Source organism: Saimiri boliviensis, chromosome 6 (assembly GCF_048565385.1).
Source record: "Saimiri boliviensis isolate mSaiBol1 chromosome 6, mSaiBol1.pri, whole genome shotgun sequence".
In the NCBI taxonomy this organism is placed as follows: Eukaryota; Metazoa; Chordata; class Mammalia; order Primates; family Cebidae; genus Saimiri; species Saimiri boliviensis.
In genome coordinates, this window is record NC_133454.1 from 77,370,499 (window position 1) to 77,398,056 (window position 27,558).

At 43.7% G+C, this 27,558-nt stretch overlaps 1 protein-coding gene across 14 annotated transcripts in view; it reads left to right on the top strand.

Moving 5' to 3' along the window:
- Nucleotides 1–27,558, top strand: part of PPFIBP2 (PPFIA binding protein 2) — a 143,995-nt gene that overhangs the window by 83,098 nt on the left and 33,339 nt on the right. For 7 of the 14 annotated variants that reach the window (XR_745078.3, XM_010339478.3, XM_010339565.3 and 4 more), the window contains 4 exons: nt 11,551–11,682; nt 18,415–18,597; nt 22,249–22,341; nt 25,904–26,015. Coding sequence is in view for 13 of the 14 variants with exons in the window: in XM_010339478.3 (XP_010337780.2) it covers nt 11,551–11,682; nt 18,415–18,597; nt 22,249–22,341; nt 25,904–26,015 (520 nt within the window). In the remaining variant the exon portion in view is untranslated. The remainder of the gene's footprint in view (nt 1–11,550; nt 11,683–18,414; nt 18,598–22,248; nt 22,342–25,903; nt 26,016–27,558) is intronic. The other 7 variants (XM_010339741.3, XM_010339782.3, XM_074401050.1 and 4 more) reach the window with 1 other exon arrangement.

Sequence of the window (27,558 nt, forward strand, 5' to 3'; positions counted from 1 at the left end):
GTTGAGAGTAGCAGAGAGGGTAGGGAAAGGGAGGGCTGCCCTGAGACGAATAACCTGCTGAGCTGGTTAGACAAATTCCCAGCTAGCACTTCCTCCAGACCTGGTGCAGTGAGGAAGACCTCAGCTGGGGGACTCACCCTCATCCTGCGGTGTCAACTGGAGTTTTAGAAAGTCAGTTCTCAGCTGATTCTGTGCCCCTTTCCCATCTCGCTCTGCCTCTTCCTACTCTATATAGTTTTAAAATAAAAATTATTACATAAATAACATTTTAATATAATTCAGTAGCTATCAAAATGGAAAAAATATTGAACTGTTTCCTACCATTCAAATAATGTCTTCTCCTTGTTTCCTTTCTGTCCTTGTTATGTGTGCATGTACTTTCCAAACCTGTAGTCACATCAATATATGCAGTTTAGTTCTCTGATCTTGTATGCTTAACCTCATGTTTCCATTTTATATTTTTGCTGTATTGTCATCTTTATTATCACTTATAATAGATTTTCTTAGTAAAAGTATCAGAGTTGACTTAACTGTTTTTTGATTCCTGAGTACTTTTCCTGTACTATAAGTAATGAAATACAATTTTTTAGGAAGGGTGTTGAATTTTTGTTAAAACTCTTTTCAGGGCCAGGCGCGGTGGCTCAAGCCTGTAATCCCAGCACTTTGGGAGGCCGAGGCGGGTGGATCACGAGGTCAAGAGATCGAGACCATCCTGGTCAACATGGTGAAACCCCGTCTCTACTAAAAATACAAAAAATTAGCTGGGCATGGTGGCGCGTGCCTGTAATCCTAGCTCCTGAGGAGGCCGAGGCAGGAGAATTGCCTGAACCCAGGAGGCGGAGGTTGCCATGAGCCGAGATCGCGCCATTGCACTCCAGCCTGGGTAACAAGAGCAAAACTCCGTCTCAAAAAAAAAAAAACCAACAACTCTTTTCAGAATTTGTTCAGAAGCTAATTAAGTTTGTAAATGAAATCTATTAATATATCTAATTTTAAATTTTCCTTAATTCATATTATTCTTGTGTTTTAAGTTATCTTGAAAATTAAACAATGATTGAAGCTTATGTATGACTGCCTTATAACTCCTGGCATAGTACCTGGCACATAAAAGATGCTCACAATTACTTAAAGATCGAAAGTTTGTTCCTTAAAATGAGCAGATTCAATTAGATGACTGCTTATAATATTTCCCCCAAAAGCACTAGCATTTTTTTTTATTGTCACGATCAGCATAAGACTCAGATTATTTCTTGACAGCATACTGGTGAATACAAGCTTTGCATTTTACCTTTGGTCTCCTAATAAACATCTTAATTCCGGTGTTTGTTAGTTTTGTTTGAGTGCCTTTGAAGACCTTTTAAAAAATGTAAGTCAGTGTTTTTATATACATATCTTCATAAAAACCAGTTCCAATGGCTCAGGAACTTTTGTTAGTTTGTTATCTTTTCATTGCTGATTAATAAGTTACCACATTCTTGGCTCCATTTGATTTTCTACTTAGATTGTGTGCCATTTCTCTTGTTCATGATATTTCCTAAAAATCTGGCTAGCAAGAGGAATTGAGGCTTTTTTTTAAAAAAAAATTGAATCTTCTTTTGAAGACCCAGGAAAGAAAATAGCCTGATAGATGGAAATCTCAAATGATGAAAGTCTTTTCACAAAGAGTGCAAAAAACAACCTACTAGATTTTGTTTTCAGGTCTACTCCAGGTATGGTTTTCAGATGAGAAAGATAAGGGAGAAAGATGATGGAATGGTGTAAACAATCCAGAAAGACACCAAGAACATTTGAATATGGAAGGGAACAAGTCAGAAGGTTGATGTTTCAGGAAGGTGATGCTAGGAGAGTAACCACATAATCAGAGGTCAGAGAATAGCTGCATTGTAGAACTGGGTTGTCTGACTGCCCGTGCTGGCTTCTCTGAGGCTGCTCTACATAGCTCTCTATGGCAGTGTTTCTGCTCCATTGTCAAAGTCTCTGTGTCAAGGAGTCTGATTGTGATGCCCAGCACCACTTGGAGAGAGGCTGTCTAGTTCCTCTAAGCATTCCCATGGATGGCGTTTTATACTTTTTAAAAAGTGTTAATCTCAGTTACCTTTTATATCCTGTTTATTCTAAATCCTCTTTCTTGTGTGCTATGGGTTTGGTATTGGGCGTGTGGTACCATGCACCACGGAGGTAGATGTCTTAACCTGACATATATTGGGAGTATGGTAGCCACTTCCGAGTTTCAGAGATTCCTGAATTTGACCAAGTTATTTTTCTGCTCATAAGCTTTCATTGCATTCCCTCAAACTGCCAAGGGTAAAATGATAGCAGTATGCAGTGCTGCTTTCTTAACAAATTCAGTTCAAGCCATAGGACACATCTGAGCCTCATCTCCCACCCATGTGTTCGCTGGGCTGGGTGGCACCAGAGCTTGAGATGTTTTGAGTTCCCAAATCTAAATCCAGAGTTGAATATTTGGCCGCACATGCTGTTACTTTCCTGAAGTCTGTTTGATGCTGTTTGTGAAGACGCTTAATTCTTGCACCACAGCGCTGATGCAATGATATCTCTGGCTTGGAGTCTGTATGCATTTTCTGAGCTGAGGACAGGCAAACACTTGTCCAATCTGACTGAGATATCCTGGCTGTAGGGCCCTTGGCTTCTGGTGTAGGAGCAAGAATGACTGACTCATGGCCTAGAGGCAGAGAATGGAGACAAACAATTGCCTCTTTCTGCCAGCCTCGGAAATCATTCCTGCCCAGAGCCAAGGCGAGCCTGCTGCTCAAAGGCTCTGAAGGAAATCCTTTCACTGTCTCAGCATGCAGCCTCTCACTGCCTGTAGATAAGGTTCGTCTTCTGGGTTTGCTGCTCCTGATAACCTGCATTCTGAAGACATTCTGTCTGAAGGCAGAAGCTGCTGTTCTTCTCCACTTGACTGACCATTTAGGCATGGTGATGCTAGATATTCTCATTTTTCACAAGAGACTCAAAATCCAGATTTAATGAGCTAAAGATATCTGCTTTTAAAATATTAACAGCTAATTTAAGTTTTTAGAAATGCTCCGTGAATCATACCTATAGGACAAGGCTGGCCTGCAGGCCTCCAGTCTGCAACCTCTGCTCTAGACTTGGCCCCCGCAGGCTGGAATAACTCTAGGAGGATTTAGGAAAAGCCAAATCCAACGAGCATAGCCCAAACCTTATGATTACAAGGGCTCCAAGAGCCCCATTGAGCTGTCTCTCTCCATAGCTGTTCTGACCAATGTCAACCTCCCTCCAGAAGCACAAGAGGTAAGGCGTTAATTCCCTACCCAGTTCATGAGCCATGTACCTGCTGTACCCCCAACCACAACATCCTTAGCCTGTCCCTGCTCAGCGCTGGTCTCCCAGCTTCCATCTGTTTTTGTCCACACATGAACTCATCCAGCCTCCAGAAACAGCATGAAGACCTGGGGTTAGACAAGCAAACCAGAACCAACCAGAGTCAGCAAAGGGGCAGGTCCACATGAGCCCACCTAGATTATGAACACTTTTGAGGGCAAAATAATGTTTCTACTTTGCAGCCCACTGCAAGATGTGGGGTGGGAAGGGAACATGACAGCTGTAAGCATCTCTCAGGACTGCTACAAGCAGACAGCTACAAGCATCTCATAGCTGTCTTCATAGACATACAGACATACCTTGGAGCTCTCAGGACTGCTTATGGAAGCACCTACTCAGATGTGGTCTTAGACTCACTGAGCATGTCTGGATTGCCCAAGAATCCTTTCTCATTAAGAAGAGACATTTCTCAGACGGGTACTGTGGCTCATGCCTGTAATCCCAGCACTTTGGGAAGCAAGGCAGGAGGATCACTACCTGAGGTCAGGAGTTCAAGACCAGCCTAACCAACATGGTAAAACCCCATCTCTATTAAAAATACAAAATTAGCCAAGTGTGGTGGTGCATAACTGTAATCCCAGCTACTTATGAGGCTGAGGCAAGAGAATCGCTTCAACTGGGGAAGCAGAGGTTGCCATGAGCCGAGATCATGCCATTGCACTCCATCCTGGGTAATAAGAACAAAACTGGAAAAGAAAAAAAAAAACAACCCATTTCTCAAAACGATCTTTAGGGGAGGGACAGTCTGAGTCAGTTTTCACTGGTCTGGTATTGTCTGAGCCTGAAAATGGAACTCAGAGTGCTGGGCCCCGCTTCTCTAGTCCTTAAGCAGATCAAGGCTATCAGAGGCCAGGGCCCAGAATTGTCCCCTAGGATTTGAGGCATGGACCAGCAATCTTCTCGTGACTGGCTCAAACTATGCTGGCAACAAAAATCTCTGTACCATGAGGAGAGTTTCCCTGATCTGTGATATACTTGAGGCCCGTGGTGGCTTTTTCTAAAGTAGCCCCCGTGATCTCTCTGGGGTCTAGTAGGTTCCTGCACAATAAGCTCCTCTGCCTCTGATCACTGATCCTTCTCTAGAGGATGATCTCCGGGAAGAAGCTGATGCTACTCAGTGGATAAGAGGTTTTACATGGAGCTAGTGAACAAATAGAGTATTTTCCAGAGTGGTCATTTACAGATATAATCAATGTGAACAGAAACAATGTTCAATGTCAAAACAGAACACAGGGAAAGGGAACCCTGTGGGGAGGAAGCAGGGTGCAAACCTTGTGAAGACATAATCCTGCTTTTGGAAACCTTGGACAACACCAGCCTCTCTATTTCCATCCTCCCTGCCGACCCAGAGCTTTAGGGTTTAGGCAGCTTCATTGTTTTGGCTTTTAGTTGAGGTTGGGGAGTGACAAATATAGGGGATTGAGAGTTCATGGATATGAGTTTCTGCAGATTTGCTATTTGCTGTTGATCTGAGAAAGTCAGTGTACCTGTTTTCTTACTAGTAGAGACTAGGGAAGACAATATGGCCTCTGTATTGCCCACCTCTTACTTCTCAGAGTTCTGGTAAAGTTTTTCCAGTGTTACTAAGCACAGGCTATCACACAAATGGCCATTGTAAGTCAAGACACTGAGCAGAAGGTTGTGGGCCGGAGACACAGGTCTAGTAGCTGACTGATAAGTTTCCCAGGAGAGCCTTTAAGCAGGTATTTCTATCTCAAAGAAAATATCCAATGAGCTGTGTACATGTTCTGGTGGGAACACAAATCTATCTGAGGCAGATTCACTGACTCATAAGTGAAGAAAACAGGAATTTTTCAAATATTCCCCAGAACTCCCTCTGGGGATTTATGAACTAATGAGTTTCTTCACGTTTATAGCATTTGATGTTGGGTATTCAGACTACAGGGCAAACTAGATACTTTAACTTCATCTTTGCAGATAAGAGTGAGGTTCAGAGAGATGATTGAGTTAGTGGGGACTGAGTCTGGACTCAAATTCGGGTTGACTACAAGCACCTCTTGTCTGTACAGTGTTATTCATGAAAGAAGCCTCCCTGCAAGACCTGGGCCTTTTACTTCAAAGGGCAAAGAGACTTATTTTTCCTTTCATGCCTTTCCATGGCCCATTCTTTCATTCTGGTTTCAGGTTGCCAGTCTGGCTGCGGTCCTCCGTCATTGGTCAGTAACTCCCTGGGTCATATTCCATACTTAAAGATGGAGGTAATTGCTTCAAGATGTGGCCCTTTAAGGAGGGAGTAAGTTGAAAGCCAAATGCTTTTGTTCAGCTTTGGTCAGAACTTGAGTTTTGGTGAAAGGAAATGAATGATGAGTTTCTCTGAGACATAGACTTCCTTTATCTCTTAGAAACAAGAAGTATTCATCCTTCTGAAAAAGGTTAGTGACAGTTTTGTCCGTTGGTTTTTTTCTAAACCTTTATTACCCAGTTTCGTGGTCTACCATAGTGAGTAAAATCCAGCCTCCCCCAGACCTCCTCCCTCCTGTCATTTGCACCGGCAACCTTCAAACTATTGGGAGCAGAAGCAGAGTGCTGCCTGGGAAGCTGTTGCCCCTTATCCTCAGCTCGCTGCCTCCCCTCAATTCCCCTCCCCACACTGCAGTAGCTCCAGAAGGTTCCCAAAAGAATTCCACCCTGAAGGTCAGAAAGCCTTCAGCAGGGGCAGGTGTTGCCTAGCAAGGATGTAGGTGCTCCAGACAGCCTGAATCAGAGCTGACTCCCATCTTGAGAATGAGAACAAGGGCTCTGAGAGCTCTGTCTAGCCCTTTTTTCCTTGCAGGCTAGACAGATAAAGGGAGCCAGCAAAGGAGATGGAGAAGAAAAAGAAGGGCTAGGAAAACCTGGAAGATAGGGTGGCTAGGAGTAGCTTACATTGAGCAGATGAAGACCTGAGAAATGCAAGCTGCATCTTAAAGTTTGTACAGTGGTCCCAGAATGATTTCTGTGCCCTAGTTGGCGAAGGCAGAAGCCAGTTTCAGTCAGGCAGAAATCGTATTGAGGAGTGACACACACATACACCTACGTACCCACACCTACCCACCTACTCACCCACCCATGCACACACACACCCCACACACCTACTCACCCACCCATAAACACACACACATCTACTCACCCACCCATAAACATACACACACACACCCATGCATTGGCCCAGCAAGAGGACATGGGAGTTGATGGTGGTAGCTTCAGGGCAAGGCAAGGTCAAGTTTCTTTAGAATGTCAGAAATTTGATCATGTTTATAGCCTGAGGGATGGGAGCTGATGGTGAGGGAGAGATTAAATGCCTGTCAGAGTGGATGATTGATGGCCCTAATCTAGAGTAGCACAGAGCCCAAAGGCAGTACAGAAGTCAGGAAGAGGCTAGACCATGTGAGCAGGAGCCATTCTGAGTTACCAGCTGGAGGAAGAAACAGGACCGGAACTCAGAGATGGAGCCAAAAGCTGCTGATTGACCAGGAAGTTACCGTAAGGTTCATCAAGTTGTATGGGGATGTATGAAGTCTGGAGACTGAGAAATTGCCAGAAACGGGAAGGTCAGTCAGGGGCAATTCAGGAGCAAATTCTGGAAGCACTGTATCCTTTGATGTTTACTTTTTATGTGCAGCTGGAAGTTTTCGGAGCTAGAGAACACTTTTCAAAGGTGAAAGAAGCCTGCAGGAGAAGATGGCAATGTGCAGTTGTGGCAGATTAGCCTTGGAAAGGAACTATGGGCTTGCTGTCTCTAAGACAGGAATTTAAGATAAATGAATGAGAAATGATGCTGGGAAACTTTGAAATAGAACTTACATTCAATGAGCAGATGCATTTTATCTTTTCAGCAAATATGAGGAGAGATTATTTGAGGAGAAGAGGGGGACATGGTGAGGGTTTAGGCTTGAGCAGAACAGAAAAGACTTGGAACAGTTTCTGAAAGGAATCAGCCAGAGACAAACACAAGTTTTGCCAGGCAGTATTGGAAGATCAGTGGTAATTAGATAGCGTAAATTTGTATGGAAGCCAACTGGCATCATTAAGTGACTTTCACTAGCAATTTTTAAGCCATGGAGAGCGGAATCACAGACAAAAGACGGGTGAACGTACGTGGGGCCTGGAGACAGGGATAAGCTCCTAGGAGGATTTTCTGGTGTAGTTATAAGTACAATTGAAATGACCAACTTCAAAATATGGAATGGATAAGGAGACTAATGTTGCTTCAAGGAAGTTGATAAACCAGGAAAATAGGGAGTTACTAAGTAACTAGTGGCCACAGAAGCAATTAGAGGTTGAGTGAGCAAGTGGGACAGAGGAAAAGGTCAGAGGATTGTGGCCAGAGGAGAGAATTTCAGAGATGAAGATTTTAGAAGCAAAGCAAACACATGCTGGATAAACGAGATCCAAGTTGTGACCATGCTGCTGAGAAGCTGAAACGAAGTGGAAAGCAACGCCTGTTGGAGCTGAGGTCAAAGAATGTGAAGCCAGAGTGGGTACTGAATTGAAAAGTTAATAACAAAGATGTGGAAGCTATTGAGGAGACGGAATGCGCCTAAAGTAGGTAGAAAAGCTGTTGATCAAGACAGAAGCCTGAAGGAGGCGGGCTGGTTCTGAGTGTTTGGGGAGAATGTGGTATAAGTAAAGAGTGCTGCCTTAGAATAGGAAGATAGATGCAGATGGTCGGAGGGGGCCAAAAAGTGGCTTGGACGCAGCCCTGGAATAGGGAGGATGGAGTTCTAGAAATTGGGTTGGTGGAAGCTGAGTGGTCTCCACTTGAAATGATTGGGAAGAGGTGTAATATTGTTGAAAAAAACAAGATTCACTTTATGTTGGAAGTAGAAGGAGTAATTGAGGATGTAGGATAAGCTAACTCCTATTAAAACGCACATTTTAGAGATCACAGTTCATAATAGTGGCTAGGGGCCTTGCTGGATCTGGAGATGGGGAAGTAGAGCTGGAATTGGGATAAGTTTGTTGAAGGCTGATTTTGAGTTTAGGGACCAGAACAGTAACTATAACAGGGACAAGGGGAAGATGATCATGAAAGGTAGAAACACAATGCTAATAGGTATAAGTTAGAAGGGAATAAATAAATGTTCTATTATTACTGAACTATATGAAATTAACCTCAGGTTTCTAATTAAAATGTTAGTGTGTCCAATTGTGAATATCTGTTTGGAATGTTAGTGTGACTAATTCAAACACTGGCATGACCAATTGGAATGGCTATTGGAACCAGTGAAAATATTATCTTCATAAGTGGAACATTGGTATGACCAATCACAACCTGGTAGCTAAAATAGCTAGAGGGATTTTGGCAATGATGGAAGCAGAGTAGACTCTTAGTTTTCAAAAGAGATACATTATGAGACTTTTTAAAATCCCATCAAAGCAGTGTTTTGAATGCTGATCAGAAGACATAACTGCATGAGTATTTTTTTTTTTTTTAAAGCAGAGTCTCACTCTGTCCCCCAGGCTGGAGTACAGTGGCAGGATCACAGCTCACTGTAGCCTCAACCTCCCAGGTTTAATCAAATCCTCCCACCTCACCTTCTCAAATAGCTGTGACTATAGGCCCATGCCACCACAGGAGCTTTTTTTCTTTTTTTGGTATTTTTTGTAGAGACAGGGTTCTACTATGTTGCCTAGGCTGATCTCGAACTTCTGGGGCTCAAGCGATCTACCCACCTCAGCCTCCAAATAGCTAGGATTACAGACATGAACTGCTGCGTCCAGGCTGAGCACCATCTTAAGATGCTCAAGTACTCAATAGGGGGTTTCATTTTATTAGTAACTGTCATGTTTCTAGGCATTGGCATCTGGTAGGCTTTTAAAAACATGCTTGTTGAATAAATGAATGAAGTTTCATGGAGGATTTTTCCCCCAGATTTCAGTAATCTAAGGCATTACTGTGTGGCCCTGACCTATACACTTGTTGCTTTTCCTCTTTGCATTGGCAACTAGGAAGCTCACGTGTACATTGTAGTCTGTTGCTAGCTGTTTATGGAAGTGCATGGCATAAAGTTTCTACTGACTGTAACTCTGACTTTAACTTACTTTCCTACCTGCTTTAATTTTTATGATTCATTTCTTAACTTGAAATACCTGTTTTGCAAACTGCCTGAAATCATGTTGGGAACAAGGTAGGTAGGCAAAAGGACGGAGAACTAGAGAATAGGCTAATAAAGGAAGAGAGGGAGGTAGGGAAGGGAAAGAAGGAGGTGGAGAGAGCAGGTGGCGTAGGGGATGATTACATCTTAAGATACTCATGTACTCAAGACCCAGAGAACATACCATTTTGTGTACCCTCACACTCAGGGAAGAACTGCTTAAGGCCCTTTGTTGTGGCCTGCTTAGCCTTTGCGCTAGGCCCTGATAGGTAGTACGTGCTCAATGAAATCTTGGTGATTCGAGTGGACATTTCCTGGGCTCACTGAATATTTGTTGATTGCCTATTTTAGCATTTTTTAAAAAATGTCTCTTAAAATGCTTGGATTTCTTTTTCTGTTTGGGAAACAGTGTGATAGAACAGACTAAAATGACTTCTGGGGTCGTCAGACAGATTTTTGTTTGAAAACTAACTCTGCTGCTGATTGGCTTGTGCCCTTGGCCAAAAGATTTACATATTCTCTCTTGGCCTGTTTCCTCATCTGTAAAATTGGGATAATGTTAACTGCCAACTCGCTGGGAGGGTTTATTAAGAAGAGGTATATAAAAGCACCAGCAGTCTCTGGTACAGAGGAGGCACTGAACAAATTTCAGTTCTCCATGGCATTGGACACATTCATCTGGCTGACTCCTTGTGGCCAAGTAGCCTGTAGCTCCGTCTGCAGTGCTCTGCCTCTGCCTGTGAGCCAGCTGGAGCTCCAGCCAACTGGAGTCTGGAATCTGGCTGACCTCCTTAGCCCGGAGCTGGGGGAGCTCATTATGCTCTAGAAGTTGTTGGGCTTCTGGATAGATACCCATCCTCTCAGACTAGCAGATGAATAGTTTGTAACCTACCTTTCCCAGGTAGGCTGTTGGCCTGGGAATCAAGTCAAGAATCTCTGTCCTGTGTGGTTTGATTCATGCTCTGAGGACAGTTCGGAATCTGTGACCTCATAGTGGTTGAGTAAGTGTGTTGAGATTTCCATTCTTGTGCTGAGCTTGGGTTGCCCAAGATGATACAGAATGTTCAGACCATGGCAGGATATTGTGTTTTCCTCTGTTCATTTGGCCCATTGCTCTCATGGTTGCCTGGTCTATTCTCCTTGCCACAACCCATGTAGCCAATGTCTACCATGTGCCAGGATTTTGAACCTCATAGGATATTATCCTTTGCCAATGGGAAAAATATGTTGCCCTGGACTTTAGGAAATGCTCCTGATTTTTGAGGTTCTTTATAATTCATATTAGTTCTAAGTGGGTGTCTTGCCTATCACCTTTATTTGTTACCTTGTTTATGCTTATTAAGTGTTTTTACTAGTGACAGGTTTGTTGTCAAAGACCTGGGTTATCTGCTTATAGTTTACTACTGTCCCCATGATGGCAGGACTAATAATAACCTCCCTGGTCTGTCCTCACAATTGGGAAAGAATAGTTTTCTTATTTACATTCCAGAGTGGCCAGATTGTAATTTTGGAACAGCCCAGGAAAGATCCATGTCACATAAGATTCCTACATCATCATTCAATACTCTTTGAACATGTACTGTGTGTTCTAGTGCCTGTCTAGGTTCATTGCAGTGAAGTCTTGTATTGAAATGTGTTGAAGACTGGGCTGAGCATTGGTTGAGCCCAGGAGGTGATCTAGAAATTTTGGCTTTGAAAAAAATATATTGTTAATGTAAGCATTTTTGTTTGTTTTGATAGAGAGGACCTGCTGCTTTGTCTTTTAAAAAATTGAGAAATTTGGTTCTTTGAAAGTACTCATTCGTTTTTCTCCACGTGGAAGTAATGAATAATGGTTTCTACGGGCAAATATATTAGTTGAGAAATGTAGCTCACCTTGTCTCTCTAAGCACGGTGGGTGGTATCGGGGATGTGCTATCCCTGAGTAGCCCAGCATCAGCCCAGGCCCATCCATAATAGGCCTGTGACTCATAGGCAGCAGTCTACACACAACTTAGGTATTGCCTTATGTGCTATAGATGAAGCCAGAGCTGTTCTTATTGACATGGTGGTTTCTGATTTCGAGATCTGTTTTTGCTTGCAGGAGCTGCTAAGCCGCACATCTCTTGAGACCCAAAAGCTTGATCTGATGACTGAAGTGTCTGAGCTGAAGCTCAAGCTGGTCGGCATGGAGAAGGAGCAGAGAGAGCAGGAGGAGAAGCAGAGGAAAGCAGAGGTAAGGATGATCTTGTACTGTCCTAAGCTCAGACCTGGGAAGGCTGTCATAATGTGAATTTAGGCTATCTGGTCAACTCCCAGCCTAGGAGCTATTGGGTGCCAGAAATATCTATACACCAGAGATGCAGTGATCTGTTAATACCAACTTAGCAGGTTTTGCTGTGGCTGCAAATTTCAGCAATATCCAAACCACCCAATTTTGGCTCTAAGGCTTTATCCTCCCTCAAACTGCTGACAAGGATGGAAAGAGAAGCAATAGTCGGGGAAGAATAAGACAAAATGTGGAGGGACTCAAGATGTCTTCTGACAGACCCAAGGTAATGATAACCGTACGGGAGTGAAGTCGGCCTCCCAGTAGGTCATTGTCACTACATGTCCAAGGAGTCTGGAAACATTTCTTGACATGCATTTTGCTGACCCAGAGGGAACCCTCAGGTTATATGTTTCTTTTCTCCTGATGGGTCTCAGGGAGCGGCCCATGAGAAGGCCTTCTCTTAGAGAATGTTTTTCTATTTTTGTTTTTCAGTCTTTGTATACCATTGGCTAGAGCATGCTAAGCTCTTTTTAAAATAAATATTTACAGAATTTTAGGCTCAGAGCTCCTTTGAGAGCAGGCAGCCTGCTTTAACCTTAGATAACCGTCTTCATGTGCCTCTACCTTTGAGTTCTTTATATTCACACCTAGCAATGAGAGATATGAAAGAAGATAGGTTTTAGGTTTAAAAACACCTTGCTCATCTACTGCCCTAACTGCTTAATAGTTCTATGAACTTCAAGTTGGTTACTTAATCTCTCAATTTCAATTTCTTTACCTATAAAGTGGATAACTGTAGTAAAGTCCAAATAAAATCATGGAAGTTAAGTACCTGTCATAGTATTTGGCATTTTGTTGGTACCTGCTATATCTTCATCTCCTTCCTTCAGTTAGACTAAAGACAGATACTGTTTCCTTCTGATAAGTGCCAGCATTAGTGCATACTAATACCTGCCATGTTTGCTGAATAAACACACTGGTGATTGGAATATTTCTAATGTGTGAGCATATTCCTTTCATTGCTTTTGAGAACATGTTCATTAATTAGAAGTACAGATGCCAAAAGAAGATATCACCAATAAGCTGAGAATAGTAGCTTGTATTGATTAAGAGTACAGGCTAATGAATCAAATCTCCCGCCTTTGAACTGAGCTCAGGGGCTTTGTGATCTTGGGCAGGTAATTTAACCTCCCAAACCTCCGTTTCTTTTTCTGAAAGATAAAGGTAGTAATACTTCCTATTTCTTTGGTTATTTGGAGGAGTAAATGAGTTAATGTATGTGGAGCCCTTAGCATGGTGCTGGGCACATAGTAATTAGCTTTAGTTGATAGTATTGTTAAGCATGTTGGAAATTTAGACGCAGATACGTTATTTACATACTGCAAAGTTTACACAGCCTGAAAGCTAATCTGTGTAAAGTGTTAGTTGAATTAACTGTTCAGGGAGAAGTAATTGAGTTTTCTTCTGGTTTAAAGTAGTTTACTAGCATTTCAACGTGCACAATTGTAGGTGAACACACATTAGGATTTTGGGGGCAGAATTCCGTCAACTCTGTGAGAAGGCTTAAAGTTGCAGGTACTCAACTTAGGATCACTTAAGACAAAACGGGAGGTCAGAGAGCTATGTCACGTCACTTGAAAAGTCCACGGTCTAAAAAACACAATATGACTAGATCCAGGTAATCTCACAGTGTCACTAGAAATTAGTCTCAGTTGTATTACTTGGTTCTGTTTTAGCCTTATTCTCAAGAAGGCTCTCCCCAAGTGGTGACAGAGATGGCCATCAGTAGCTCCAGAATGATATCCTGCCAGTCAGGCAACTTCTGCAGTTAAAGAGGTACTTTCTGAAAGGTTCCAGCAAAAGCCCCAGGGCTGTATCTCACTGGGCCACTTTGGGTCATACACCTGGTTCTATACCAGTCACCACAGGGATCCCTGCATGGGAGGTGGTGGGAATGAGTTTGAAAGTCAGTCCATCTGTGGAAGTATGCAGGGTTAGCACCAAGCTGGGATAATGTAGTCCCTTTACAGGGACATCAGAAAGGAAGGAGTGCTCCCACCTCTGGGACAAGCCACACTAACAGTCATTTTACTGTTTGCTTTTTTTTTTCTTTCTTTTCTGAAAGATTATTTTTAAATCTGAATTTTTTGTTGTTTTCCATCAGTCTATTCAGGAATAAGGCAATGTAGACCCTGAGCATCTGGCCTCAATCCTACCAGATAACAGCCCTTCCCAGTTGCTAGTACAAATATTAGGTTTCCACATGGAGGAATTCTGTAGGCTGTTCAAACCTGTGATAATCAGTGAGCAGCCACATGACCTGAAACCAGTTCCTTGTTCTTGTAATTGCACATAATCTTTGCCGGTAGGCACAGAACTTCTACCTCTATTTGTGAGTGTCTGGAGCATGGATCACCAGGGGTTTAAAACCACAGGGTGCTGCTAAAGCTGCACTATCACCATGTGCATGGAGATGTTTATTTTGAGTCAGACATTTTGCTAGCTAAGGTCACCAGAGGTTGTAATTGCATGAATAAAGGGAACGCTGCTTCCCATATTATACTGCTGTTGTTTTTTCCAGTGAATGTACTTAGCCTGAGGGCTGATTGCGTGTGGTTTGGAACAGGCAGGATTCTTTTTTTTTTCCCCCCTTAGGTATGAGGTAGGCAGATCTGAAATAAACTTCCTCAGTTTAGCTTAGGCTTTATCCTCAAATTCTGTTTTATGTTTTAATGAAAAGAAGAGAATGCTGGTGGCAAGAGCACTGCAGGCTGCTCTTTCTGCTCTGGTTCTGATCATAGCCTAAGCCAGCATCCTGCTGCTGCTTATAAGTTGTGGAAATGATTACTGACAGTCATTCTGTAAGACCTAAGGCCTTGGAGGCGCAGGTTCCTTGACAGCCACACTTGCTCAGGAGTAAGTACTGGCCCAAATGAGATGTTGATGAATACTGGGTTTCCTGTTTACCTTTTCTCATCAGCCTTTTGCAGTGGTTTGGGGTCATATGAGGGTACTGAAGGTAGGATGAATTAGACATACTCCCGAAAAGCAGGACTATGAAAGAGTGATTGACATGGAAAATAAATACTAAAATCAAAGAATGGAGCATGAAAGAAAGAGATCCAGAGGTAAAGGAAAACCTCTGTGTGGATGCAGGCCAAAGCATTGCAAAAGCATGTTGCTCAGATGGGTCTTCCCCAAGAAAGGAATCTGGCTTCCCCATGCTGTGGGGATGCCAGCAACCTGCAGCTGGACCCCACTGTGGCAACAGAGGGTTCTGTGAGTAGTTTCCAGAGCACCCTGTTAAGGGAACAGGGCCCCCAGTATGCTAGGACGGGGAGTCAGCCCAACTGATCAGGGGTACACATGAGCAAGAAGAGAACAGAAAAGAATCTTTAGGATTTCCTGCAGAAAATGGAAACATCTTACAGCACAAGTGATGATGCCATCATTCCTTCTTTCTTGTGGTTAGGACCTTGGGAGAATGGGATTCTAATTTCTGGACTGAGGCAACAGAACGATGGACTTGGAATACAGAGCGAGATCTGAGAAGATTGTGTTTGCTCAGAAATGAGCTGGCCTAAGGAGGAGAGTTTTGTTATTCTTGTTTTTATTTTCTTTGTTTACTCACTTGTATCAGTTTAGGAAATATACTCTCACAATTCAAAAGTCAAGAGTTCAAAAGGGTATATAGCCAAAGACCTTTTTCAACACCTGTCCTCCGGTCGGCAGTCAGGAACCACTGCCATCAGTCTGTACCCTTCCAGAGTCATCTTATGCATGGACAGGTACATTCATGTGGATATACACAGACACACAAATGTACACTATTGTAGACCTTTCTTTTTAAATTTAGCAGTCTTAGAGTTCTTTTCACACCAGGTATGTTTTTAAAAACTTCCTCATTCATATCTATATCTGCATATTGTTCTACCATCCAACTATAGGCTAATTTATTTAACTAGTCCTCTCTCAGTGGATGTCTAGGTGGTTTCCAAGTTTCTGCTATTACAAATAATGCTTTAGTGAATAATCTTGTATATAGGTAAATATATTGATGTGGAATTTATGGGTCAAGGGGTAGAGGAACTTGAAATTTTGACAGATATTTCCAAATTGCCCTCTCTAAAGTATAGAGGTTATATTCCCATGAGCAATGTAATGTATAAGAGTGCCAGGACAGTATTAAACTGAGCCTGAAAAAGGAAGAAAGAACTAAGTAAAATTGTGTACAAGATTAGCAGGTAAGACGGGATTATGGGAGATGCCCAGTAGTTTCACATAGAAAAGAATCATAAAAAAGAGCTTTAATGGTCGGCAAAGTATGATTTAAAAACAAGGTGAGCTGAGGTTACAACACAAGACAGCAATTATAACCTCATAAATGACACCTAGATGTTATGCTGTGGGACCCAGAATGGAACAGAGCTACAAAAGGGTCTGCTGTATGGGAGGGAAACAGACCTGTTAAGAGAGGAGATGGGTCATCCCTGGAGATAAAGAATTGTGAAGCTAGGCCAGGCGTGGTGGCTCACACCTGCAGTCCCAATACTTTGGGAGGCTGAGGCATGGGGATCACTTGAAGTCAGGAGTTTGAGACCATCCTGGCCGACATAATGAAACCAGGTCTCCACTAAAACATACAAAAATTAGCCAGACATGGTGGTGTGTGCCTGTAGTCCCAGCTATTTGGGAGGCTGAGACATGAGAATCGCTTGAATCCGGGAAGTGGAGGTTGCAGTGAGCTGAGGTCACGCCACTACACTCCAGCCTGGGCAACGCAGCGTGACTCTGTCTCAAAAAAAAAAAAAAAATTATGAAGCTAAATTGAATTGCCGAGCCTGAGAACGGACACATACCAGAAAACAATGACAACATATGGCTAGAATTAAGGCAGAGTAGCTCAGAAATTTCGGTTGCTGAGTAGATGCAGGAAAATAGTTGTGTTCTGATGCAGGTCTCCAAGTTGACTGGTGCAGACAAGGGACAGTGATGGAGGGAGGGAGCAGCAACTATTTGGTTAGCTCCTAAACATCTCCTAGCTGCATTCTAAAGCATTCGAATATTTACTTGTTTGTTTTTCTCACTGGTTTATACTTTATTCAAAGGGTAGAAGACAAAACTAGGAAAACTGCCATTCTAGCTCCAATACGGAAGCAAAGGAGAAACTGGTTTATGAAGTAAAAGTGATAGGTACCTTGAGAGAAAGTGCTCATTGTTATTTGAAAGTTCACAAGAGTGAGCATGAAAAAACCTAGGCATAAACAGACATGCACTGTATACTTGGGTAAATCATAACTCTGACAGTTTAAAAATAAAATAGGGAACTCTCGAACAGAAGAAGACCCAAGAATATTGAACGACTTAAATATAATTCTGACTGTGCAATCTCACAGATAATACCAACAGAAAGGAAGCGCTCAGAGGTGTCCTGAAAGGAAGTAGTGTTCAGAGGGGCTTGTACAAAAGGCAGAAAGGACATATGCTAAAGACAAATAAAAGTGCACTTGCATGACCAGTGTCAGGAAGGGGACATCCCAAACTAAAGGACAATGCTGAGGACAACACAAAGCCACACACACACACACACACACACACACACGCACACACAAGTTATGTTCCTAATAAGAAAACACACACACACGCACACACACACATGCGCGCGCACACGCATGCACACACACACACACGCACACACAAGTTATGTTCCTAATAAGAAAACACACACACACGCACACACAAGTTATGTTCCTAATAAGAAAATCAAAGAAAAAATGGACTTGATTCCACTGATGCCTCTGACAGGTACAAAAAATTTAGGACAGTAGTCGTCCAAAGTGTTCACTGTAAGTGAATTTTAAGGAATCAGAAAAATCAAATGAGTTGCTAGAAAACTGGAAATTAACCGTTTTCTTCTTGATTATCAAAATGGCAAAAGTTTGATAGGTGTGATAAATTTTAGTCTATTGAGTTTGGGGCCAACTCTGTGATGGTTTGCCAGAAACTAGGAGACAAAGTAGGGATCCGTGTCCTCAAGGAGTGAGTGCACATCAGATTGGCTTTATTGGTTTGGCCGGGAATGTGTCTTGTGGTAGACCAGGTAAATCCATACGTCAGTGAAATGTTGCCAGAACACTGCTTGGGATAATCTTGTAGACAAGATGGAGGAATATAAGATGAATATGCTGAAATAGGCATTCTGGTGCCTGAGTTTAGGGTTTGGGTACATACTGTCATGGATAAGTGTGATGTATGCCATGTCTCCTATGCCCAGGTGCTGACACATTGGGTGTTTGGGGAAGGGGACTCGGTGTGTGTAGCATGTGGAGAGGGGATGTGTCCATGTGTGTGCCCCTGGTGTGCACCCATCTCTGCTATTGCTTCTGCTTGGATGAAGGGTTTCTTCTAGACCCTTATTTAGAAGATAATGCCTCAGCATTACCGCAACAGTATGGCACAAAAGAGCTGTTGGGGATTTGTCTGAACTGCAAGACAGGCCCCTGGTTGGGGCAGGCCTGAAGAAAAATGCCATGTCTTTTGGCTCTGGTGAGGAAGTAGAGGGTCATCGACAGTGACCACTGGGTGCCACCTGCTTCCCGCCCCATGCACACTTCCTCTGTGCGGTTCTCTTAAGGAGTTGTGCATCTGAGAGCTGTCTCACCTGGAGTGCTTGTCTCTTTCTTTTCCTTCCTACAGTCGGTTCTGAATGTGATCAGTGAGCTGCAGGAGCAGATGTGTAGGCTGCAGCTGGACATCCACAGGCAAATCCAGGAGCGCCTATTACTCAGTAGGGACCACCCAGAGGAGGTGGCGGCCAGTGACGATGTGGCCAAGCCCCAGCCCTGCAGCCAGGACTGTGCCTGTCGGGAGGGGTCACCTGTAGGAACTACACTTAAGTATATCAGAGCATGCGTGTGTGGGACATTTCACTGGTGGAGGGGCTGGGGTTTCTTCTAACCAGAACAGAGTGCAGTGGCTTGGCATGGATCTGTTGTTACTTCTGGGCAGAGCTTGGACTGACTCACTCCTCCTGGGATGTGAGGTGAGCTCAGTGACCCTCACTGAGCAGGGTCTGAGCAGGTGAAGCCAACCCTCAAGCAGGTGACACTCATCTCCCTTAAGGATGGAAATGAGGTGCACCAGGTGCTCTGAGTGATGGGGCGTTTGTGCAGCAGGGAGCCTCATGATTCCCTTTCCCAGGTATATGACTGAGATACTGACTCTTCCTCCAAGGCTGGGAGATTAAACAAAGTTTTGTTTCACATGATTTCTTTTTTTTTTTTTTTTTTTAAGGAGAAAAGTATCATGAAAAAGAATCCTTTCAAGTTTGTGTTCAAAGAGATTATCCCCAGTGAAAAAACAAAATGCAAGTTTCCATGTGCTGTGAACAATTAAGTCATCATCTGAATTTCCAGGAAAAATATCCCCCCACATAATCACATCAGGGTGATTTTATAGCCACTGGGCCATGCAGGGGGATACCTGACTGGGATTCCGGATTTGGCTCTCCGCATGGGGGTGACCTGGTTCTCTGTGACTTTGCTGATGGCCGGTGATGACAGCTTCAGCAGAGACAAGCCTATACCTCCAAGGAGGCCTACTGTTGAAGAGGACTTGGAAGCCCCTCAAGAAAAGACCGAGGTTATAGCAGCCATGAGTACTACTACAGAGGATACCCTGGCTCTGTAGGAAGTTACTGTGGTCCATACTCAATTAGGGAACCTGTTACAAATCTAGACATAGGCCTTGGGGGAGGGATTCCGTGAGAAAGATTTCCTGTTGCATTAAAGGACAGAGGGAAAATATGAAAGTCAAGATGTAAATGTAGATTTGGATAGAGAAGCCTTGAGGAGGTGTTGGAGCATGACCCAGGTTGAGTAGGTTTCTCCAGCAAGACTTCTAAAGGAAGGTGAAATTGTGTACTAGTGTTGGTAGTCAGTGATGGACAACAAGTAACATGGAAGGAAGAGGATGTCACAGAGCCTGGAGAGGATGATCTCTGTGTACCCACAGTAGCAGCCCCTCAGGGAGTAGGAACCTGCACACTTCTGATTCTGATATCAGCTTGCCTGACAGCCTCTCCAACAAACTGAGTAGCCTGGCTAGGATACAAAGCTGAGCAGAAGAACGCCCAAATTGTGGGTGTTGGAACCTCTCGGGCAGGGCCAATAATATTCGCAGAGAATGATTCTGGGTCTGCTGCAAGTCAGAGCAGTAACTGAGGCCTTGACGTCCTGTGATGCAGATCATGGATGCAATTTTCTTTTTCTTTTCCTTAGCTGGGATTACAGGCACCCATCACTACACTCAGCTAATTTTTTGTATTTGTAGTAGAGATGGCTTTCACCATATTGGCCAGGCTGGCCTCAAATTCCTGATCTCAGGTGATCCACCCACCTTGGCCTCCCAAAGTGCTGGGATTACAGGTGTGAGCCACTGCGCCCGGCCAGAAGTTTTTTGTTTGTTTGTTAGTTGGTTTGTTTTTAACAGGCACCAGCAAATGCTCACCTCAGCTATAAGGCAGTCTTAATAAATGACCTTACAAAATTCAAGAGTAAGCAATGTCACTTTATGGTGCATTATCTCAGAAGGCCAAGACCTCCAGGCCAGTTAAATAATGACTTGAGTTTCATGTGTGCATTCATTGACAAATAGTAAACACCTACTATGTGCCAGGCACTGCAGGATAATCAGAGGTTAGCAAATGCCTCATGGAGTTTGTGGTTTAGGCGGAGAGCTAACCATCAGCCATCATACAAATACACATTGAATTGCAAATTACGTAGGAGGTACACAGGGTACAACAAGAGAATATAGCAGAGGGGCCTGATATAGTGTGGAGGTCGGGATAGCTTAACTCAGGGAGACCTGATGGATGGGCAGGAGTTAACCTGGAAGAAGAATCCGGACACAGGGAATGTTGTCTGCAAAGACCTAAGTTGGAGAGAGGAACTGATAAAATTATCCATGTGGCTAGAGCATTAACTAGGGAGAAAGAGTGATCTAAGAGGCAGGCAGGCAGCTGAGTCAGGTCATAGGTTGAAGTTTATGATCTTTGAGAAGGATGGAGTGCCATGATCTGATGTATGGTTTGTTCATGTCATTCCCCTAGATGCCGCGGGGTCAATTGCTTTGAGAGGAACAAGACAACAGGGGAGTAACCAATGAATTGACTGTCCAGGCTATAAATGCTAATTGCTAGACCACAGTGGTGGTGGCTGAGTGAGAAAGAAATGAGACATTCAAGTTGTTTTTCTGGGAGTAGAATTAATAAAACTCGTGAATGAATTGCATACATAGGGGAGGAGGGGGAGGGAGATGCTGAGGATAGATCCTATGTTTCTGAATAGGCCGTTAGGTAGACAGATACGGCATTTAGTGAGGAGAGTGACTAGGAGGGGAGTTAAGGGTTCTACTTGGCACATGACAGTCGGGAGGTGGCTGTGCAGCATCCCTGTGATGGTAAGTAGGAAGTTTGTTGTGTGAGACTATAGTTCAGAAAGCCTATGGAAATAATTATCTTTATGCCAGTTCTTCTGATGGGAGCTAGTTAGCAGGACCACTTGTCTGTTAAGGAAATCTTGGTTCAAGATAACAGTGCTTAGTGGTGTCATCTTTATCGAAGGGATAGTTTCACAACCAAGGGTCCTAGAGTCAGAATATATGGGCTTAAACTCCAGCTCCACCACTTACTAGCTACATGAGTAAGAGAAAATTGTTTGTGTCACTTCCCCACTCAGCAACCTTCAGTGACTCTCTACTGTCCAAAAAATGGCATTGGAACTCATCAAACATATTCCCATCCTCAAGGCTTTATGTTAAGGTCCCACCTTAACTTCCCAGCCTCATCTTCCACTGTGAACCTACACCCATCCTCAGCTCCAGCCGCATAACTTACCTTCCTTTCTGCCTCCTATCTTTACGCTCCCCTCCCCCCGGATGCCTTCTTCCTCCCTTCTTTCTTCAAACCAGCCTCTTCCTCTGAACTGGAACACACATTATGGCATCTGTATTTGGTACTTAACATTTGTTCCCTTAGGGTTTCATTTTTTCCTCTATGAGGCCTTCCAGGATCACAGACCCCCTCTTCTGGCTTCCTTCACTCCCAACACAAAGAGATGGTCCCAGTTGGCCTGCTTCCTACTACTTTGCATCGCAGGGAAGAAGCTTCCTCATTTCAGCATGTCTGTTCATCCCACTCCGAAGCCTCACCTGCCTGGTTCCCTATACTCACGTGTGTGATGCTGGCATACCCTGCAGAGGACACAGCTGTTAGAGAAAGAGGCAGGCAGAACAGGTTCTAAAACTAAATGGAAAGGTTTCACTTTCTTATGTCTGGAACTCCCTGGCCTTTGTTTTTTAAAGGCCATACAGCTTTCCTAAAACAAGGGCCATGTTTAAAGACAAAAGCTGCCAAGTGGAGCTTGATGTGGTTGCTGCATCCTCTATGCATGAGCTTAACCAGGTTGGTAAATCGAGAGCACAACCTTTTAACCATCAGAACTTCGTCTTTCTCCCTCACCCCTCTAGGAGCTACTACAAGAGCTCAGGCACCTCAAAATCAAAGTGGAAGAGTTAGAAAATGAACGGAATCAGTACGAATGGAAGCTAAAGGCCACTAAGGTAAACGGCACTCCTGATGCTTATGGAGAGGATAGGAGGTCCTTGCGGGGAGAGTCTGCATTCCACCTTGGGGGTTTCCAGTATGTTGAGTTTGAAAATGCAAATCAACCCTCCAGCCCAGATGGTGCAGGAGACTGACTTGATCAAGGAAAGCTTCTCATGGGGAAAGCACGTGAGGTTATGAACTGCTGAAGTGTCGTAACCCAGTCTGCTTCCTCTCCCTGCACCACATAGCACCTGGCTGAAGCTGGACCAAGAAGGGGCTAGGAGCAGAAGGGAGCGAGTGAGTGGCAGGCAGTGAGTCGTGAGTCCTGAAGCAGATGTTGGATGCATCATTTTAAATTCAGTAGTCCCTTCTAGAATCAGTTTTTCAAAAATTGCCATGCTTTATTTTTGGCACAAAATATATTCCTAAAAATGACATAAACTTTGAATTATTTCGTCAATCAAATCATGTTTCTCTTAAACTGGGGAGCTTGCAATTTAAAGGACAACAAGAATAAATTCTATTATGAAACAAATTTCTTCCCTCCCTCCTTTGTTTCTTCCTTTTTTTCCTACACTAGTTAAAGTACAGAGATCAAAACTAGTGGGTTACATTCAGCCCGTGAATTTTTTTGGCCTGCACAAAAAAATGTTGGATTTTTAAATGTTGAATTGTCTTTTAAACTTCAGGAAGTTTACATTAGGCTATGGTTAGGTTTCCTTTGAGGGTATGGGGAGGTGGGAGACTCCTATCTGCCTTCCCCTACTGTGTCTGCACTGCCACCAAAGAGCATTACTGGATCGTTTTTACTCTAATTTTTTTAACTTCTAGTTTGTATTTTTACTTTTTCTGCAAGTTAATTGCTAATGATTATAAAAACAGTAACGCTCATTATAGAAAATTTTCAAACCATTAAAAAATTAAAGGAATAAAAAGCACCATACCATCCAGGCACTACCATTGCTAATATTTCCTTCCAGATACTGTTCTTTTTTGTTTTAGATCTGTGTTAGGCCATTCTTGCATTGCTATGAGTAAATAGCTTAGACTAGGTAATTTATGAAGAAGAGGTTTAATTGGCTCAGGATTTTGCAGGTTTTACAGGAAGCGTGCTCTCATCTGCTCAGCTTCTGGTGAAGCCTCAGGGAGTTTTCAATCATGGCAGAAAGCAAAGCGGAGCAAGTGAGAGAGAGAGAAGAGAGGCGGTGCCACAGACTTAAAGAACCAGGTCTCGTGAGAACTCACAATTGCGAGGACAGCACCAAGAGGGTGGTGCCACCATTCATGAGAAATCTACCCCCATGAGCCATTCACCTCCCACCAGGGCCCACCTCCAATATTAGGGATTACAATTCAGCATGAGATTTGGCGGGAACAGATATTCAAACATCAGGTCTCTCTATCTCAGTGTCTCTGTGTATCTTAATTGTTAATGTTGATAATTTGTATGCAATTTTATATCATGCTTTTATCATTTAAAATTTTATGACTTCCCATGTTATCAAAAGAAAGCACCAAACATGATGTTAATATTTATGTAATAATCTAGTGTATAATCGTAAAATAATTTGATTAACCATTTTGCAGATAATGAATCAGATGCACAGAGAGATTAATTAACTTTCCGAAGATTCCACAGCTATTTGGTACCAAGCCTGGGCAATGAGACCCATCTGTGTCCTGGCCTGTGTGTATCTGAATGTCGTTTTTCATGTGTATACTTCACAGGCACCAGCTCTAGGAGCATTGGTTTGGTCCAGTAGCTCAGAACCTTCCATCACAACACCCCACTCAAAAAAGCCCTGTCTTGGTGAAGCCTTTGAAATTGTACATACCACCCTCTGTGATAAAACCAAATAACACTTTTTGTTTTAAATTACCCAAGCTCTTTGCCTTGGCATGTAGACCTTTGAGATGCTAAGGTAGTTATTTAATAACTACCAAGTGTGGAACACTTCCTGTGTGCCACAATGTACCAAGCTATTTGCACACATTTTATCATATAATTCATATAATCACCCAGTGAGGTATATGTTTTTTAATTCTCACTTTACTGGAAAGGAAACTTGGCTCAGAGTGGCCAAGCTGAGGTTCACATCTGGGTCTTTGTCATTCTTGTTATACTGCTCCCTGCATTATCCTGATTCCTTGCAGAGAAAACCAGCACTGTTTTTGGAAGTTCTTCACTTTTCTTCTTAAGGCTTCTCAGTCCCTGAAGGGGATTCATCTGCCAGTTCAGTGGCAGTAGGGTATGGTCCCTGGGTTTAATGAGGCACAGCACTTGCAGGGACCCAGAGCACCCATCTCTACCTGACTGCCTGTCTGCATAGCTCTCTCAGACCTTTTGCCACACGCTCCAGCCATGGTGACTGTGGCCATGGGAACAGTGGCAGTAGCATATGGTCCAGTAGAAAGCCTTTGGACTGTTCTTGGCCTTCCTAACTGTGGAGAGAGAGATTACGCTAAGGATAACAGAACATATATAGTTTCTGGTGTATTCCTGTGGAAACTGGAACAAGGTAGGTTGGGCCCAGTCACTTGGTCTGCAGGGTCCACGGTATATACCTACAAGACCTCCCCTAGAGGCAGGCCTCAGGGAGAAGAGCCCTCATCCTGCCAGGTGCTAGATTCCATTTTGATAGGTCTACATTGCTGAAGTCCCAGTTGTGGGGTCAACAGACAAGCATTAGGTATCCAGATTTCTAATGAAGACCAGCACCCATCCTGTCCACAAAGAAAGGGAGAACTGGACGTGGAGAGGTGCAAGAATATAACGTTAAAGGAATATCTTTCAAGAATCATCTGATTTCTGTTGAAATGGAGGTTGACAGTCCGAAAGCTCATACCTTCAGAAGCCACTGTCACCATGAATCATAAGCCCATGGGCATCTTGGCCCTGAGTGAGCTCTGAAAAACTGCTCTGTAGCTGCATGTCTCAGCCTGCAGGTTGCACAGCAGGACCCAGCTCTTGGCCTCTGTGAATGGAGCTCAGAGCAGAGGCGCAGTGCTTCATCATGAACTTTGGAATAAGGAAACCCTACCCCTTGTCACTCTTGATATGGTCATTCCTGTCCCTTTTGGGGGATGGTAAGGAAGGTTATTTAGAAACCCTTGAGGTGGGCTCAGGGAACCCAAGCATTGTCAGAGTGGCCCTCATCTGTCCTGTTAACTCAGAAGCAGACACACCGTGGTGGGTGGAGCTCTGACATTGGAGTAGGCAGGCCAGGGTTTGCATCCTGGCCTGATCACCGAGTAGCTCTTTGACTGACACTGAACCTTATACTACTCCTGTTTTCTCCCTGGTATCTTGAAAGGATTTGATGTAAGAAAGCAATGAGTGCAGGGGCTGATCAGGGTGGGTGCTCAGTCCCTGTGCTGAAACAGAACACACGGCCTGTCCAGCAACAGAGTTGCCAACAGGCCCAGTACTCAATGAGCCCCTGCTACTGTTCACCTCTTCTCCTAACTCCTGACATGCCCTGGGGCCTGATAAGCTCTGGATTCTGATGGGAGGCACTTTTGTCATGATTTTGGCAGTCCTTCTGACCTAGTAGGGATCCTCTGTTGCTCTTCCAGGCTGAGGTAGCCCAGCTGCAAGAACAGGTGGCCCTGAAAGATGCAGAAATTGAGCGTCTGCACAGCCAGCTCTCCCGGACAGCAGCTCTCCATGGTGACCACACAGAGAGAGGTGACTAGCCTGACTGTGACAAAATGCAGTTTTCTGGGTCTCTGGGCCTACTCTTATAAGTGAGCATGTGTTTCTATAAATGAGTGTGCATATGCTTGTGTGTGTAGCCATGCTAATGTGCATGCATGTATGTGTGCAAGGATGTCTAAGTGAATGGATGCACCTGTTTGTGTGTTTGTGTATATCTGCCTATAATGCAGCGCTATTGTGGAGTCATTTCCATGGAACTCTGCCCTAACTGAAGGCTTTTCTCAGATGCAGAGAAGCTTTGTGCAGCCACCTCTGGAGCTTTTGCTGAAAATATAGGAAATACCTAACTGTTTCATTTGATTGAAAGCCCTTATTTTTGTGTTGTCACCAAGGGGAGGCTTTAGCAATTTACTCAGTCATTTCATGGATACTTGCCTGATGCTTGTATAAGGGCCTGAGGTTATAGAAGCAAATCAGTTCTTGTTCATTCTTGAGATTTCAAATGTTACCTCTCAGAAAGGCCTTTCCTGGCCACCCTAACTCAAATAGGTGCCCTCAGTCCTATTATTCTCTAACTCAGCATCCTTCCTTTCTCCTGCATAGCACTTATTATAACTTACCAGTGTTGCATGTCATCCCCACTTGGGCAGGGACTGTATTTTTCTTAAGAGCATATCCACAAAGCCCATCACAATATTTGGCCCATTGTAGGATCCTAAGAAATACTTCTCAAATAAGTGAAAGGATGGTGAATGGCCCATGAGGAGTTCAAGTCTTGGTGATCAAAAATGGAAGATAAATCCTCAACTCCTCTTACGAACACATAAATCTTTATGGCTGTCTGCCATGCATACAAAATGATCACACACCTTACAACTTCCCCACTCACAGACAGGCTGCAGAGCAATGCTGAAGATCAAATACTCCTATGGATTGGTGCCATTACCTAGTCACATCCTGGCCTCAGCGCTGCTCGGCTTGGATCCCCAGCTGGGGTGTGGAAGCCATGCAACAGTGGCTTAGGCTGGAGAAGGAAATTAGAGATCAACATGCTCACCCCTCGCCTGGCTTTTGTCAGTGTCTGCCAAGCCATTGGGTGTGTTGCCTTCCTCCCAAGGCCTACTTGTAGAGGCTGAGTTCTACTAAGATGCCCCAGACTATCTCTGATGCTGAGCCTGGACAGAGAGTGCCCCATGCCATGGCTTCCAGGCCAGACAGCCTTCCCTGTCTACCTCTCACCTCCCCACAGTCTAAGCTTCCCAGGCCCTACCCCACTCCATCACTGGGTACTTTGTAGAACTGGTCCTCTGGTCATTTGCTTTTGAAGTTAAGTTCTGACCAGTGGATCAAGGTTTGCCAGTCTTTTTCTAGAACTTACTGCCCTCCCCAGCAAAGTGAGCTGCAGGGCTGATTCTCCACTTTATTCTGAAAATGAATCTCCACAACTGTTTACACAAAGTCTGTAGATCTACTGATGCTAATCTTGTTAGATGTAACAAGCATCCCAAAAGAAAGTGGAAGGCCTATATATTTGTTCCCTTGACTCCTACAGTTTTTTTTTAATGGACATCCC